Source organism: Euphorbia lathyris, chromosome 10 (genome assembly GCF_963576675.1).
Source record: "Euphorbia lathyris chromosome 10, ddEupLath1.1, whole genome shotgun sequence".
NCBI classification, from domain to species: Eukaryota; Viridiplantae; Streptophyta; class Magnoliopsida; order Malpighiales; family Euphorbiaceae; genus Euphorbia; species Euphorbia lathyris.
In genome coordinates, this window is record NC_088919.1 from 61849344 (window position 1) to 61864010 (window position 14667).

Here is a 14667-nt window from a genome sequence, read left to right on the forward strand (position 1 = left end):
CTCATTTACAGCTTAAATCAATCACTATTATCATATTATTCTTTGTATAAACAGCATCCACTAATAAATTTTTAGCCATTCTCGAAGTAAAAAAGCAACTTAAATAAGAATATATTTACCAAAAATCAAATAAAGCGTATGGATTGGATCAAAACACAATGTACGATGAAATAAAAAAAAAACACAAATTCTATAAACACAGCAACAGAGAGTTCATCCCAACCCAAGCATGGACCACACAAACATCTACTTACATCCCAAACCAAACCAACCCAATACATTTGTTTTACATCCCCTTTATACAAATATTATTATTAAAAAATTATCGAATAAAACTTGCTAACAAACGTATTCAATAACATTATAAATCATCAAGTTTGTTCATGAACCTATAATCGAGACTACATCACAAGCTTTGTCGTGCTCATGCTTGAACCGAAAACAATCGAGCTTTTATCAACCCAAATACAGAGCAGTTCGGTTCATTTACAGTCCTAAATCAATCGTTGAGCTGTTAATATTATCAACTGAAATAAAAATGTCACCATGTCTTATGAAATAAAAAAAAAAATCTCTGACATGTATTATCAACCGAAAGTTAATCCCAAGCATGGTTTTCACACAAAAATCTACTTACACCATCATATTACAATTCTTCAAAACATCACCAGGCAACCTATAAAGAAAAGGGCTAAAGAACATTAAATAAACAAATCTGAACTTTCTTCTCGTAAGTAAACAAGAATATATAATAATCATGTCATACATTTTATGCACCCAAAAATTTAAAACTTAAACACCCACCATTCTTTTCTACTAAATCAAATCCCAAGATGGGATTAATTTATACTCAACACCAGAAATAATATCCAGCTACACCCTAACAATTGTGGGAGAGATGAATATAATAACAATTTACACTATTGGTACAAATACATATTGCTTGATTTCAGAAATAATAGCATCATCATCATCAGATAAGACAGAAAGAAAGAGAGCAATAAGAAGAAGACTAGTTGAGTTGTACAAGGGGTGATCGTGGTATTAAAGATGGCTTTAATTCCTTTACCTCCGACGACGGCGACGATTCATAACTATTGTTTTCTCGGAATTCCTCAACCAGTACTTCCATTGGCATTGCTCTTAGTGCTTCTATTTTCCCCTGACTTGGTATTTCGGGCTCGATTCTTATTGGTGTTGTGCCGGTTGGCTCGTAATCCTGCACATTGAATTACCACATCATTTGCATACAGAATTTCAAGAAATTTTGTCTACGGTGTTGTTTGGTGGTCAAATTAGAGGCGTGAGGTTTTGACTAGTCAAATCTTTATGGGTAAAATTAGAGACTTTGAGTCAGCTTAGAGGTTTTAACTAGTCAAACCTCTAATAGTGTGTAAAACTAGAGGTCTGAACCATTTTAGAGGTGTTTGGTGAAAAGATATTTGAAAGAACTTATTGGTTCAAAAAAAACTAATTTTGAAAAAAAAAAAAGGTTCTAGCTTTTTCAATTAGCTTATTACTCATCTCTTTAGAATGACATTTTTGCTATTAATTACAGCACTTTAATAAAGGTTTTACCATGTCCTTATTTGTCAGTTTATACAAAGAGCTATTAGCAATCAACTAAATTTTACCAAACAATTTTACACAATCTACTAGTCAAATTAACTAACCAAAAAGATAATAAGCTAAGAGCTAATGTAATCCGCTAACAACTAACAACTATTTGCCAAACAGGGTCTAAGAATTTACATAAATAATTTATTAGTAGAGTTAATTGTGGAATTAAACTTGGAGGTGGCAAAAGTACACAGACATGAAATCGACATGCAATTTAGTGTTTGGATTTAACTTAGTAGGTAATGTGTCATTTTTTGGGTTGACACAAAATGGACACGAAAATTTTATGGTTGGGTTAAAGTTGACATGCTTACCAAAAATGATACGAATATTTAAAATTATTAGGATTGACATGCATGCACGAAAATGTTTTTACAGGTCTTGTTTATTAATAAAGGTAATGAAATTACAATTATTACTAGGAAACACCATGCTAACCTCCTATATTGTTATAAACACATTATATGGCCCCCAACAAGATATTACTAGAGTTTTTGATGATTACTGTTAATATATTAATTCAAAAATGATACGAAATATTTAAAAAAAAAAGTAACATATCCTCCTATATTTTTAAAAGTTGCTATTAATATACGTCTATAGTAAAATTACATGTGACCTAAAAACAGTGACACGAAACCAACACTAGTCTTATTAGGTTAACACCATTTTGACACAAAAGTTTTTGGGTTTGATTAGAGTCGACTGATTTTGACACTGAGCCAAAATTGATAAGAGAAGAACCCGATAATTACACCCTCTAATTAAACTAAATAATGACGAAATTACTCTTTACCTTACTTTATAATTGTTATAGACCATAAAAATATAGAGAAATCCATCGATACCATGTATATTACGAGCCTACATGAATATATGAAACTTAAGATGAAAACACACATTTATACGAGGTTTTCCCTACAACTAAGAAAATATAATGGCCCTACTAGCAGCACTATAGCTATCATAGCAGCCTAAGCATGCTGATTACATTGACTTATTCTGTAACACTCCTAACATAGGCTTAAAAACAATACACTCAAGATACTTTAGAATATAAAATATAATTTGCGACACAACCTAGACGAACAAATCGAACGGGAGCGGAAGAACATCAAGCTTTGTTCGGAAACAGAGAAGCAAAACTCAATTGTAGCAACATGCAAAGAGGCGGAGATTCACCGGAAAACTAAGCGGACAGGCAGGCTGGAAACTGAGAGGCGAGGACGGCAGAAGAAGAACTGAAACTTGGAACCCTAGGTCCAAATATTTTGCTCACAAGGCGACAACAATGCTAAAAGAAACAACCCAGAAATTCTGCCCTGGAATCTCAATCCGGGAAACCCTAAACATTAACCAAAACAAGGCTCTGATACCATGTTATAAACCATGGAAATAGAGAGCAATTCATGGGATACCATGTAGATTAAGAGTTTATAAGGTTTTCCTACAACTAAGAAAACATAGTGGCCCTACTAGCAATATATAGTACTTCATTTATTAAATTTTATATAATTATAAGTCATTAATTTAGCATCGTAGATTTTGTTTTTCGTTAAAAAATGAATGAAAAATATCATGAAAAATTCAAAAAACCAGGAGTAAAGCTATATAAAATTGTGAATTTAAATTCTTTATCTCTACTAATTTTCACGGATAAAAATAAAATAAAACATGATTTTGAAAAAAAAATCAAGATCAATAAATAATAATAATATTGCATATTAGTTTATAGATATTATATTAAATAATAAATACAATGGGAATAAAAATTTAAGAAAATAAATAATATCTTTTCCATATAATATAATATGTACCAGTACAAAAATATTGATATATATGTACTATACAGATTTCATTCAACATATGTTGATGGGAGGGTTGTCCGCTTCCGTTATTTAGGGTCTATTATTCAAACGGATGCAGATGTTGCTCATAGGATTAAATCCGGTTGGTCGAAGTGGAAGAGTGCTACGAGTTTCCTTTGCGACTCCAGTGTGCCTAATAGATTGAAGGGAAAATGTAGGTGGCGGAGATGCGTATGTTGCGATAGATGTATGGTCATACGAGAAAGGATCGAGTGAAGAATGAAATAATTAGGACGAAAGTATGGGTTACATTTATTGAGAATAAAATGGGGGAAAATCGACTAAGGTGGTTTGGCCATGTAAGACAAAGAGCACTTGATGCACGGGTTAGAAGGATTGAAGAGTGGTAAAGGGATGCAAGGGTGAGGGGTATGGGAAGGCCTAAGTAAACTTGGAAGAGGGTTATTAAGAGTGATATGAGTTTATTAGGGACCGAGGAAAATATGACAGGGTATAGGACAGGGTGGAAGGAGAGAGTTTATGTCGCTGACACGACTTGATTTCACGGTTTCGTATGGAGTCATTTCGGGACTAAGGTTTTGTTGTTGTTGTTGTATATAGATGGACTAACTAGTATATTAGGTAAAAATATAGGAACTAATTAATTGTTTACCCCAAGAATTTTAATTCAGATTTGAAGCAGATGTATAAGGGTGTCAAAACTTGTTAAGAGTGTTATAATCGTGTAATGTGATCTATATGTTCCACATGATTATACATTATACAAATGTATCAAAAATGATAATCATGTCAAACGGGTCGTGTTTAGCGATTTGTATCGGTAAATCATATTTTCATTCATGTGAGAAATTTACAACCCCAGATGTAGATGATCTTAAACTAGCAAAACATTTCAGACTATGTTGCAAGGAAACTCCTGTGGTAGACTATGTTTCAATCCATTTTTGTTTCCATTTTCGTTTCCTGACTATGTTTTGAAGACTATATGTTTTAGAAATAAAATTTCCTGATGCCCCATTTCCATTTGAGTTTCCATGCAACATAGATTTCAGATTACCAGATAGGACCAACATTTGGCATCATTATACAATTGAAAACAGTTTTATCCCAGAAGCTACTTCACTCACCGAATAATGCTCCTGAAAGGTCGACTCTGCTTTATCCACTATGCCTGCAGCTTGACATGAATGATCTTCCCTGAATTTTAGAATTTCATCTGCATGAACTTTTGCAGTTTCCAAGATCCCAGAAACAGAACCTCGTTCCTGCTCTGACATATCTGCAGAAATGTAGGAGTTAAAGAGATTACAACCAGAAGCCAGAATATGCAAAAAATATAAGCAAAATTGCTCGATGTTTCCTCCCCATGTCCCTTGATACAGAACGCTTACACATAACTCAAGATGATGAATATGAAATCAAACATGTAAATTAAATTCAATAATTTGTTGCAAATGTGTACACAACGTTTTCAGGAAATATGGTTCAATGAATCAAATAAACTGAAGACATTTATCTATATATATTTATCGATATGACATTATTATGATGCATATTTAAGTCAAAGAATTTAAATTTACTCTACCATACAATTTCCCAACCAAGTTCCAGAATTTTGTCAAAAGAATTTAACAATAATACTCAAGACAACCAAATAATACTGACCATCCATATGCTGAAGGATATCCGAGCAATTCTGTGCCGCATCTTGCTCAGCTGCAACCCTTGCCGCAGCGACTTCAACATCATGTTGCTCACAGTTATCAGTTGCATTTCTGAAAAGAGCATTATAAAGGAAAATCAATCTCTATATTCTAACTGCTATGAAAGATAAAGAATGAACTAAGAGATGACATGACAATACATGATAGATTTCAGCTAATTAGCCAGCTCAGAAGGCAATGTCGTATCATACTGAACAGAAAACTCTTATTTCATAAAAGAAACACAGCCACAGCTCTTTTAACAAAAAAAAACTATCCAACTAAGAACTGAATTATTGAAGAAAATCCACACAAAAGACAGGAGTTTGCCTACCTTGTAAGTGATAACAAAGATGAAACGTGTTTTCTTCCCATCTCAGTCACAGATTCATGAGACTTTTTCCAGTGCTCCAAAGCTGTTCCGGTAGTGCTTACACTAATCCAAAAGAAAAGACAACAGTAAGGTCAAATAAAACATGAGAACTTCTTTTAAGCATAAAGATGTTTTATAATACAAATACTTATGGTTACTTGTTCTAACTGAGCCCTAATCATAAGTATGATACCATTTTTCTCGAAGTAAACAAGTAGCATCCAAGTAGAACTTCTAAAGTGCAAACATACCAACGCTGCATGAATGACTCCATACGACAATGTTTGACAGCAGAGTAATCTGCAGCATCCTGAACATTGTTCTCAGCTTGCGCAGAGAACTCCTGCCATTTTCTTTTTGCATCACTTGTGACACCTTCCATTGTAGAAATGTGTCCATCCAAAATTGCTTTATTTCCATTAGCATTTTCTCTTAGATCAATAAGCCTTGCATCCACCTGTAGATATCTAAAGCTTTCAGTAAAGACTGAGAATGGACGCAACATGGGAATTAAAAGCATAAAAAGAAAGCAAACCATCTCTTTTTGACGCTGAATGTGGCTAGAGACTAAATCGTTAATGTCAGCAACAAGCTTCTCTGCATCAGATTTTGATTGCTCCTAAAAGGAAAAAGATTTGAGTAGGCTATATTCAACTAGAAAATCTAATATATACAAAAACTAGATGAGAATCAAACCTCATAAGCCTTCTGAAAATCACTAATGCGTTTAAATTGAATTTCATCAGCTTTCGTTGCATGACTTTGAAGCTCCTTAGACTGTTCCAATAGCCTTTCGAGAAACCCATTCATGTAATCGGAAACCTCCTTTGTTTGCTCACCACTAACATGAAATTTCTATTCGTTTCCAAGCAATTTCAAACCCACCAGAAAAAGATAGAACAATATGTATTAATAACAATGAAGAAGCTGACAATCTGATAGATTAATATGCAAATTGTCCAAAGTAAACATTGGAAATATAGAATAATATGCAACAGGCTTAAAGCAATATAAAAATACAATGAAGAAATGCAATAATCATATTAAGGGCTAAACCTGACGCAATTCCCGAGCAAAAAGAGCCATTTCTCCCTGATGAGCTGAAAGTGTGCTCTGAATCTCATTGAAAATTGACGCGATGTGATCGGCATCCAATGCAAGATACTAATCAATAAAGAAATCGGTAAAAATTATGAATAGTTAAACCATGATGAATGGAAAGCTACTCAACTTGTTGCTACCTACATCTTCAATCGATTGTACATCCGCAGAAGCCAACGATGAAATTTCTTCTAAGCCGGCAATCGAGCTAGCCTTGTGCAACCGCACAACATTTTGCACTGCCTCAAAATGAGATATATATAAAGCCCTTGAAGTTGTTACTTTCCTCTTGATATCCTTGACAGCCTAATGGCAAGAATAACGAACAAAACACAATCAACCATTGCTAAATCTAAAACCTGAAGCATGACACTAACAATGCAGTTCAAAATATACATTATTAATAAGAATAATAATAGAACTAATTTGTTGTAACTAAAAAAGTTGGAAAAAAAAGTAATTTTATTATCATACCGTATCATGTATGTGTAAGAAAGATTGACAAAGTTTTTGAACGCACTGAAGATGTTCATCTTGTTTTGTTATTGAAGAACCCAACATGTTTTGAAGAGAACCAATTCGTTGGGACAGATCGACTTGGAAATTGCTTACCACTGCTCTATTACCAGCATTCAGCTTATCTTCTCTACCTGTATATTATTGCCTTAGACATTAAAAAATGTTCCATGTATTATCCACAAACATTGGAACGACCAAATTCATAACATACCAATCTTTTGGAACAAAGATGCATTATCTTGAAGAGCTTTCTCAAGGTCAGACCTCAGAGCACATGCTTGATCAGTAAGAGCATTCTCTGTTTACAAAATAAAAAAAAAGCAACATTAATATATAAGCAAAATAATAACAACTTTAGAATCCAACTAAATAGTGATATAAAAACATGCCTGCTTTTTTCTGTTCAGATATGATAAAATCCCTCTCCTTCAGAGAATAACGACACTTCTTCAATTCTTCCTCGGTGCTTGAAAGCAATTTGCAGGTTTGACTCAAGTTTTTCTGTATATTACACCAGCGTAAATAAACTCTCTATGTATGTAATAACTAATGGGAGATAAGCAAAGTTAATAAACCTCGGTGGCTTCAAGTTTGTCGTTCAACTGCCAATATTGTTCCACCTGGGCATCATATTTTTCTTGCAACTCTTCCATTTGCTGTTTTGGAGTACATCATAAATAATTTGTTTGAAAGTGGAAATCGGATGTGTAGAACATATTGTCCTTTTCTTTTTCCATAGAGGTGTCAAACACTAACCTTCTGATGGTTTTCCATTGTGACTCCCATTTGTTCTATCTGATCTGCCATGACCTGAACAGAATGGCAGAGAAATGTGTGAATTTTATTGTATCTTGTTCTTATTTAATGACAGAAGTAATGAGAAAATTTTATACATGACAGCAAAGAGGTATAAATATAATCAGCAAGGGGAATAATGAATACCTTCCTTTCACTCTCCTCCTGATAGTATCGCTCCTTAGGAATATAGACCCCATTCTTTTCACGAGCTGCATAAACCTCTGAGCGAAATGGCAACATATAATGAGTCAGCAAACTAGAAAATAAAATATTACCTCAACAGCAAATCCGGAGCGTGCATTTTTCATTTTAAACAAAAACAAAGCTGAGCTCATTTATGTGCCTTACCTGCTTTAAGCCTTTCAATCTCTCCATAAAGGTCCTTGATGAGGGTCGATTTCATCATTTTTTGGTTGATCTATAAACAACAGGAATAAATATTCAATTTCCTTACTAAAAATACAGAATTGCTAGATAAAAAATCTCACATTGTTGAATAAAAGTATAAGTAGGAATTCAGCTTCACTAAAATACAGGTATCTCAAAGCAAAAAAAAATTAAATCGTGACAAGACAATCAATGGTTTTTCCCTTTTTACATCTCACCACAAAATGGAAGAAGCTTTTTATTATCTAATAGTGACTACCAACAAAATTTAATTTAAAAACAATAAAGCCATAGAAAGGTGCCTCAAGCATACTCCTTTTCAAAATAAAAGCAGAAGTTTGAGTGTGTATTAAAATTAGTCTACAAGTGTAAAAAAAAAATATATTGAAAACATAAATTATAGCAATAAAATTCAGTGCACATCACCCACTCATACTAGTTTGAAAAAGCAAAGAAAGCTATTACATGATAAACAAAAATAACATTTGTGTGTGTATCATAGCACAAAATACAGAATGGTATCTCTGAAGAGGGACTAATGTAATAACTAATGAGTACATAGGGAGTCTCCACCCTCTACTACAAGTTATAAACACCAGTAATGCAGATTTAAAGAACTCAGGCAAAAGAAATGATGAAAGTCTTAAAATATCAACTTCAGCAAAACTAATGAAGTGAACTGATCCTGAAAATTACAGCTAACCTCAGGTTTATTTTTTATATGTTTGGCTCTGTGTGCATAATCCAATGTACTTAGGGTCTCCTCCAAACAATGAACAGCCGGTGAAACTGTTGCTATAATGCATGTTTTAGTTCTTCCACCAAGAGAATCACGAAGTAACCTTGTGAGCTTGCTATCCCTGGGACAAACTATGCAAATTAATATTAAAGGAAGACTGGTAATTTGAATGATAACACAGCTGGGAGAATCTTTTCAAACCTGTAAGGGATATGACCAAGATGTTCAACAAGTGCATTGATGACACGACCAAGAGTTAACAAACTTTTGTTGATTTCTCCAGCTTCTCTAGCACGGCCCTATTAAACAAGCATGATAGATTTTATCTCGAAATGCAGTTTCAGCCTTCCTCAGTAATCTAAAACTTACATATGTTAACCAACAAACAGAAAAATACCTCTCTAGCTCCAGAGCGAGAAATATTTTCTGAACCAGCTAGATCAACCAAATTCAGTTTACCACATTTGATCAACTCTTCACCTTCGGGAGTAGCTTCCTTTATATGTATTGTGATGGAGAAAAGTGAGTGTGACCGACTACAACAGACAAATTGGATCTCATTATTAGAAGGGGGGCAAACGCTAACATTAAAAATGCTGACTAAATATTACCTTGATTGTTTGTTTAACAAGGTTTCAGCTGTACGCCGCTTTGAAGACCCCCTTTCTAAAAGAGTAAATATTTCACTGGCACTTGTAACTATTTCCTCCTCTAAACCTCTTACAAGTACTCCACCTTTCCCATCCTCCATCAGAGGCAGCTGCTTTTTTTGCTTCTCCTCCAGAGAAACTTTAGAAATTTCATCTGGGGCAAGCAAATCAGTGATCTCCTCATTGTACAATTCTAAGAAAGTAACTTTAACACTATACTCTGCATTCTGGCCTTCAAGTGTATCAAAAATTTGCTTCACAGCTCTAGGTATGACACCAGCTTCTGGAGGCAATTCTCCTTTGGGCCCGCTCTGTTCAATTTGTGTGTCACATCCAAATAAGTCGTCGTGAATTGAGCTTAAGATATAAAATAAAAATTTAAAGCCATAACATTATTGTTCGAAGTACCTTTGCTCTTTTGCATTCACCTTCCATTGTGTAAGTTTTACCTGTACCAGTTTGACCATATGCAAAAATGGTACAGTTGAAGCCTTCAAGAACTTCGTGCACTATTGGCACTACAGCTTGGTCATAAAGGTCCCTTTGCTGAGCTGAAGGACCAAAAACCTACAAAGCCAATAAGCTAAAAATCAGATTTTACAAGCAATTAGCACATCATAGTTACACTAAATTATGTTTTAACTAGCCATATACCACAAATATATAACTCGGTAGGTTGGAATTTTAAGTAGGGAGAAATCCATTAATTTGAACCCATCGATACACAAGAACGTCCTATTCTGGTGCATCCGTTAAACAGATTCCCCATCATAAGAAAAATAAAGGAATTTTTGTCCAAGAAATTCAACTACTCCACAACTAAGACAGGAAACCTATCAATACGAGATGAGAATCGCCTAGGATTTATGAACAATTAATATAACCATGGCGCCAAATGTTCTATACAGTGAACCAAAATGAGAAGTTACCCAATCAATCAACCATCATTTCGCAGGAGTTATTTACTTGAAAATCAATAATGAGAAAATAACCTTATCGAAAGTGAAAACCCGGTCAATATGCTTTCCAGCAATACTCTGGGAAACGGCGACCTCTCTCATGTAGTCATTGCAAGTGACAACCTGTGGTGCATTGTTCCTCAACTCATCGTCGCTAAATGGCCTATTCAAGAAACAAAATTAAATTAGAACTCATTTAACTCAACCGAAATCAAATTGGTGCTAAAATGATCAATAAATTGAACAAATATCCCCAAATCAAAACCCTAAACCATACCTGCAACGTAGAAGAACCTGGACATTAACACCTTTCTCTTTCTCGTGACGAGCCGACATAGCTTATTAGCAGAATCTGCACTTACAAAGAGAGACGCTACGAATGCTAAACGTTTCTCTCCCCAAAAGTTGAGTTTCTGTCTCTCCCTCTCCAACTCTCTCTCTCTCTCTCTCTCTCTCTGAGCCTGTGAGTGTGAGATGTAAAGTGAGAGCGGGGTTGAAATGAGATTTGAATTTTGAAACCCGCTCTCTGAAACTAAATCGAACGGTTAGTTTTCCAGGGATCATATGGATCGGACGATCTAAATTATTTTCGGATTTGGACTGTTTACGGCAGCCAGATTACAGGTTGGATCGGTGGTGTTTGAACTTTAAGTTTGAAAAATGGGCTACCTAATGGGCCAGGCTCATTTTCTAAAGGAAATACAAAGATCAAAATTAGCTCTATACTTGATAAAATTTATAAAAAGTTATATAAAAAGAAAAGAATATTAATTATAGGAACATATTACATATCATGCTAAATAAAATAAAAACATTAAATTTAAATTCATTTATTGTAAACATGTACGTAAACGAATGCCTTGGATAGAGCCCTCCTTGAGTGCCCCTTGATGGTCCTTCTGATCGAACAAATCGAAAGTTGAAAAAGGTTAAAAATGTATATAGATCTTCGGATTCAATCTCACCATATGATGCCATGGAAAGTTATGTTTTTTATAAATTTAGGTTTTATTAATTTTTATTAGAAGTTATTGTATTCAGTGAAAATTTGGTTTCTAAGCACTTGATGGATAAGTAAGATGTAAAAGTGAGAATGAATTGATAAATTTTACTACTTCAAGAGTTTGACATCGAGATTAAGAATAATAAAATAGTAGAAAACGTGGCAATCGATCATATATCACGTTTATAAGGAGGAAAAGAAGAATTTTTAAAACTTGTGGAGATAAAAAAAGAAACCTTTTCCAGATAAACCTCTCCTCATGGTAACGTTTACACTCTGGTATGTCGGCATAGCCAACTTCAAGGTTGGTAATGTTCTTCCCCTTAACCTTTCATTTAGGTGAAAGAAAAGGTTTTAAGGACTATTTGTGGGATGAATCGTTTCTATTCCGGATTTATGCTGATAATATGATTCGTAGATGTGTACCGGATGATGAAGTGATTAAAATGATAGGTATGTGTCACTTTAGGAAGTTTGGTGGCCATTTTGGGCATATTAATACGTCGGCTAAGATCATTTAAGTAGATTCTTTTGGTCGACTATGACTGGAGATATTGTTGGCTTTTGTAAGACCTTTGATGCATGCCAACGTAGTGGGAATATTTCTCATAAGAAATAGATGCTCCAACAAGGTATACTTTTTTGTGAGCTTTTTTATGTTTGGGGCATCGATTTTATGGGATCTTTCTTTAAATCGCATGATAAAGTCTACATTTTAGTAGAAGTATATAATGTGTCTAAATGGGTAAAGGCGATTGTTTTTCCAACTAATTAAGCGAGGATCGTGTTATAAATTAATTTAAAGAACATTTTTACCCGATTTAGGACTTTTAAAGCTATCATTCGTGACGGGGATACACATTTTTGCCTCAAGCAATTTGATTAGTTGCTCAAGACGTATGGCGTAACCCATAGAGTTGCAACCTCGTGTTGAGAAATTTCTGCAAGTGCACGGTTTCCATGTAGTAATAAAGATATCGATCCTATAAGAAAAAATAGTTATTACTCACTATCACTTAATCATTTTATCTTGCTTACATAAAACAATAGTTGTTTGAGTATTTCTAATCTAAATATAAAAAAAATACTTATTTAGAAGATTAAATCAAATAGAAATGAGTGGAGTGATGAAAATAAAGTCGGATGATCAACACTTATTAACTGTTTAAACGTACTTACTGAACTATCATTGCAAGCCAAGGACTTAAAGTTTTAATTCACTCTCTCGATATAAACTATATTACTTGGTAAGTTTATATGTTGTAACTAGTTCCGAGTTCCCACTTTTGGAATTAATTAAACCGACATATTAAATTACAAGCGTAATGATTAACATACGTCAACCATCCAATAATTTATGGTCTCCCTAGTGAACATCAAATGATCAATTTTATAGTCTTGGATAAAAACAAATTCTCAATTTAATTCCTAACTTAAGAATGTCAACTAATAAAACTAATTGAAAACAACCATATAAACAAACTTTGCAAAAGAAATTCTATTAAGTAACTCAAAACACTATAATTGGTTTAGTGCAAATCATCCATAGATATAAACATAAAATATATGTGAAGATTCGAGAAAAAAAAGAAGAAAATAGAAAATAGAAGGATGATCTATCAATCATTTGCATGATGGTCTTATTCTTCATTGATCTCTATTCTTCAAACCTTCGCTTGAAAGGTTGAACTTGATCTTCAAATTTAATCGTTTTGATATAATAATTGCTAACCTTCATTTGAATTAGTCCATCCTTTTTATAAATTTAATGCACCCTTTCATAAGATTACAACTCTTGAGAAACTCCTATAGAAGTATATAACTTTTGGAAGAAAGATAACAACCATTCAAGTTTTCTTACACGACGAATTGGATTGAGAGATATACATGGACCAACCTCAATGGTTCGAGAGCAAGGTCAGCCAAACTATATATGCAATCTTAAGAAAGAGTTGTATGTATTGAAGCAAGTACAAAGAGCATGGTGCAAGAAGATACAAAGTTCTTGATTCAAAGTGGCTACGTGATGGTACCAACTGCGTCCAGTTTGTTTGTAAAAGTCCAAGGTGAGAAGTTAGCTATAGTATTAGTTTATGTTGATGATATTATCATCACAGATGATGATGATGCTGAAATTATTCAAGTTAGAGCCAACTTATCAGTACGGTTTCAAATGAAATTCTTGGGAGTGTTAAACCATTTTCTTGGTCTTGAAGTTGAACGAACAAAGGCAGGACTCTTCTTGTGTCAGCACATGTATGATAAGGATCTTTTGGAGAAGTTTGGGATGCTAGAGTGCAAGCCAATTACAACTCCATTAGAGGTACACACAAAGCTATGTTCCGTTGAAGGAAAGGACTTGGAAGTTGCTACCATGTATAGACAACTAGTTGGTAGCTTGATTTCTCTCACTCAAACCAGACCAGGCATATCATATGCAGTAAGTATGGTAAGTTGATTTATGCAGAATCTGGAGAAGCCTCGTTTATAAACTATTAGAAGAATTCTACGATATGTCCGAGGTACCGTGCACTATGGTATCCTATATAAAAAAGGAAGAAATAGTGAGGTACATGGATATTATGATGTTGATTATGCTGGAGATCACGACACAAAACGTTCAACTGCATGTTACATGTTTAGTCTCGGATTAGGACCTATATATTGGTGCAATAAAAGACAACCTACAATGTCTTTATCAACTACTAAAGCAGAGTATAGGACATCAGCCACCGCAGCTCAAGAATGTACCGGTCTAATACAGCTCACGAAGGATCTTCATGAGCCAATCGATTACTCGATACAATTATATTGTGATATCAGTCAGCTATACACTTAACTGAGAATCCAATGTTCCACACGAGAACTAAGCATGCGGAGGTGCATTATCACTTCGTACGAGAGAATGTCTTACATGGAGACATTAAGATGCATTACGTAAAGCCTGAATACCAAGTTGCTAACATATTTACAAAAGGATTTAACA

The 14667-nt window shown here is 34.1% G+C and overlaps 1 protein-coding gene across 1 annotated transcript; it reads right to left on the bottom strand.

Annotated features, from left to right (window-relative positions):
• Nucleotides 1-701: 701 nt before the first annotated feature.
• On the bottom strand, nucleotides 702-11218 carry LOC136209358 (kinesin-like protein KIN-5C). Its single transcript, XM_066000807.1, has 23 exons — nucleotides 10956-11218; nucleotides 10712-10841; nucleotides 10128-10286; nucleotides 9681-10030; nucleotides 9467-9605; nucleotides 9271-9368; nucleotides 9034-9190; nucleotides 8292-8361; nucleotides 8088-8164; nucleotides 7902-7955; nucleotides 7721-7801; nucleotides 7535-7646; nucleotides 7357-7443; nucleotides 7101-7276; nucleotides 6771-6932; nucleotides 6582-6689; nucleotides 6222-6380; nucleotides 6061-6144; nucleotides 5777-5982; nucleotides 5487-5588; nucleotides 5115-5224; nucleotides 4577-4728; nucleotides 702-1219 (listed from the first exon to the last, which is right to left on the bottom strand). Exons 1-23 carry the CDS (start codon nucleotides 11012-11014, stop codon nucleotides 1013-1015), a joined length of 3039 nt encoding a protein of 1012 aa, XP_065856879.1. The 5' UTR covers nucleotides 11015-11218; the 3' UTR covers nucleotides 702-1012.
• Nucleotides 11219-14667: the final 3449 nt, after the last annotated feature.

Coding starts and splice junctions, on each gene's coding strand:
- LOC136209358 (XM_066000807.1), bottom strand. CDS start 11,014: ATGTCGGCTCGTCACGAGAAAGAGAAAGGTGTTAATGTCCAGGTTCTT. Junction 5,983..6,060: donor TTCAGCGTCAAAAAGAGATG/GTTTGCTTTCTT, acceptor AGATATCTACAG/GTGGATGCAAGGCTTATTGA. Junction 4,729..5,114: donor TATCCTTCAGCATATGGATG/GTCAGTATTATT, acceptor ACATTTCTGCAG/ATATGTCAGAGCAGGAACGA.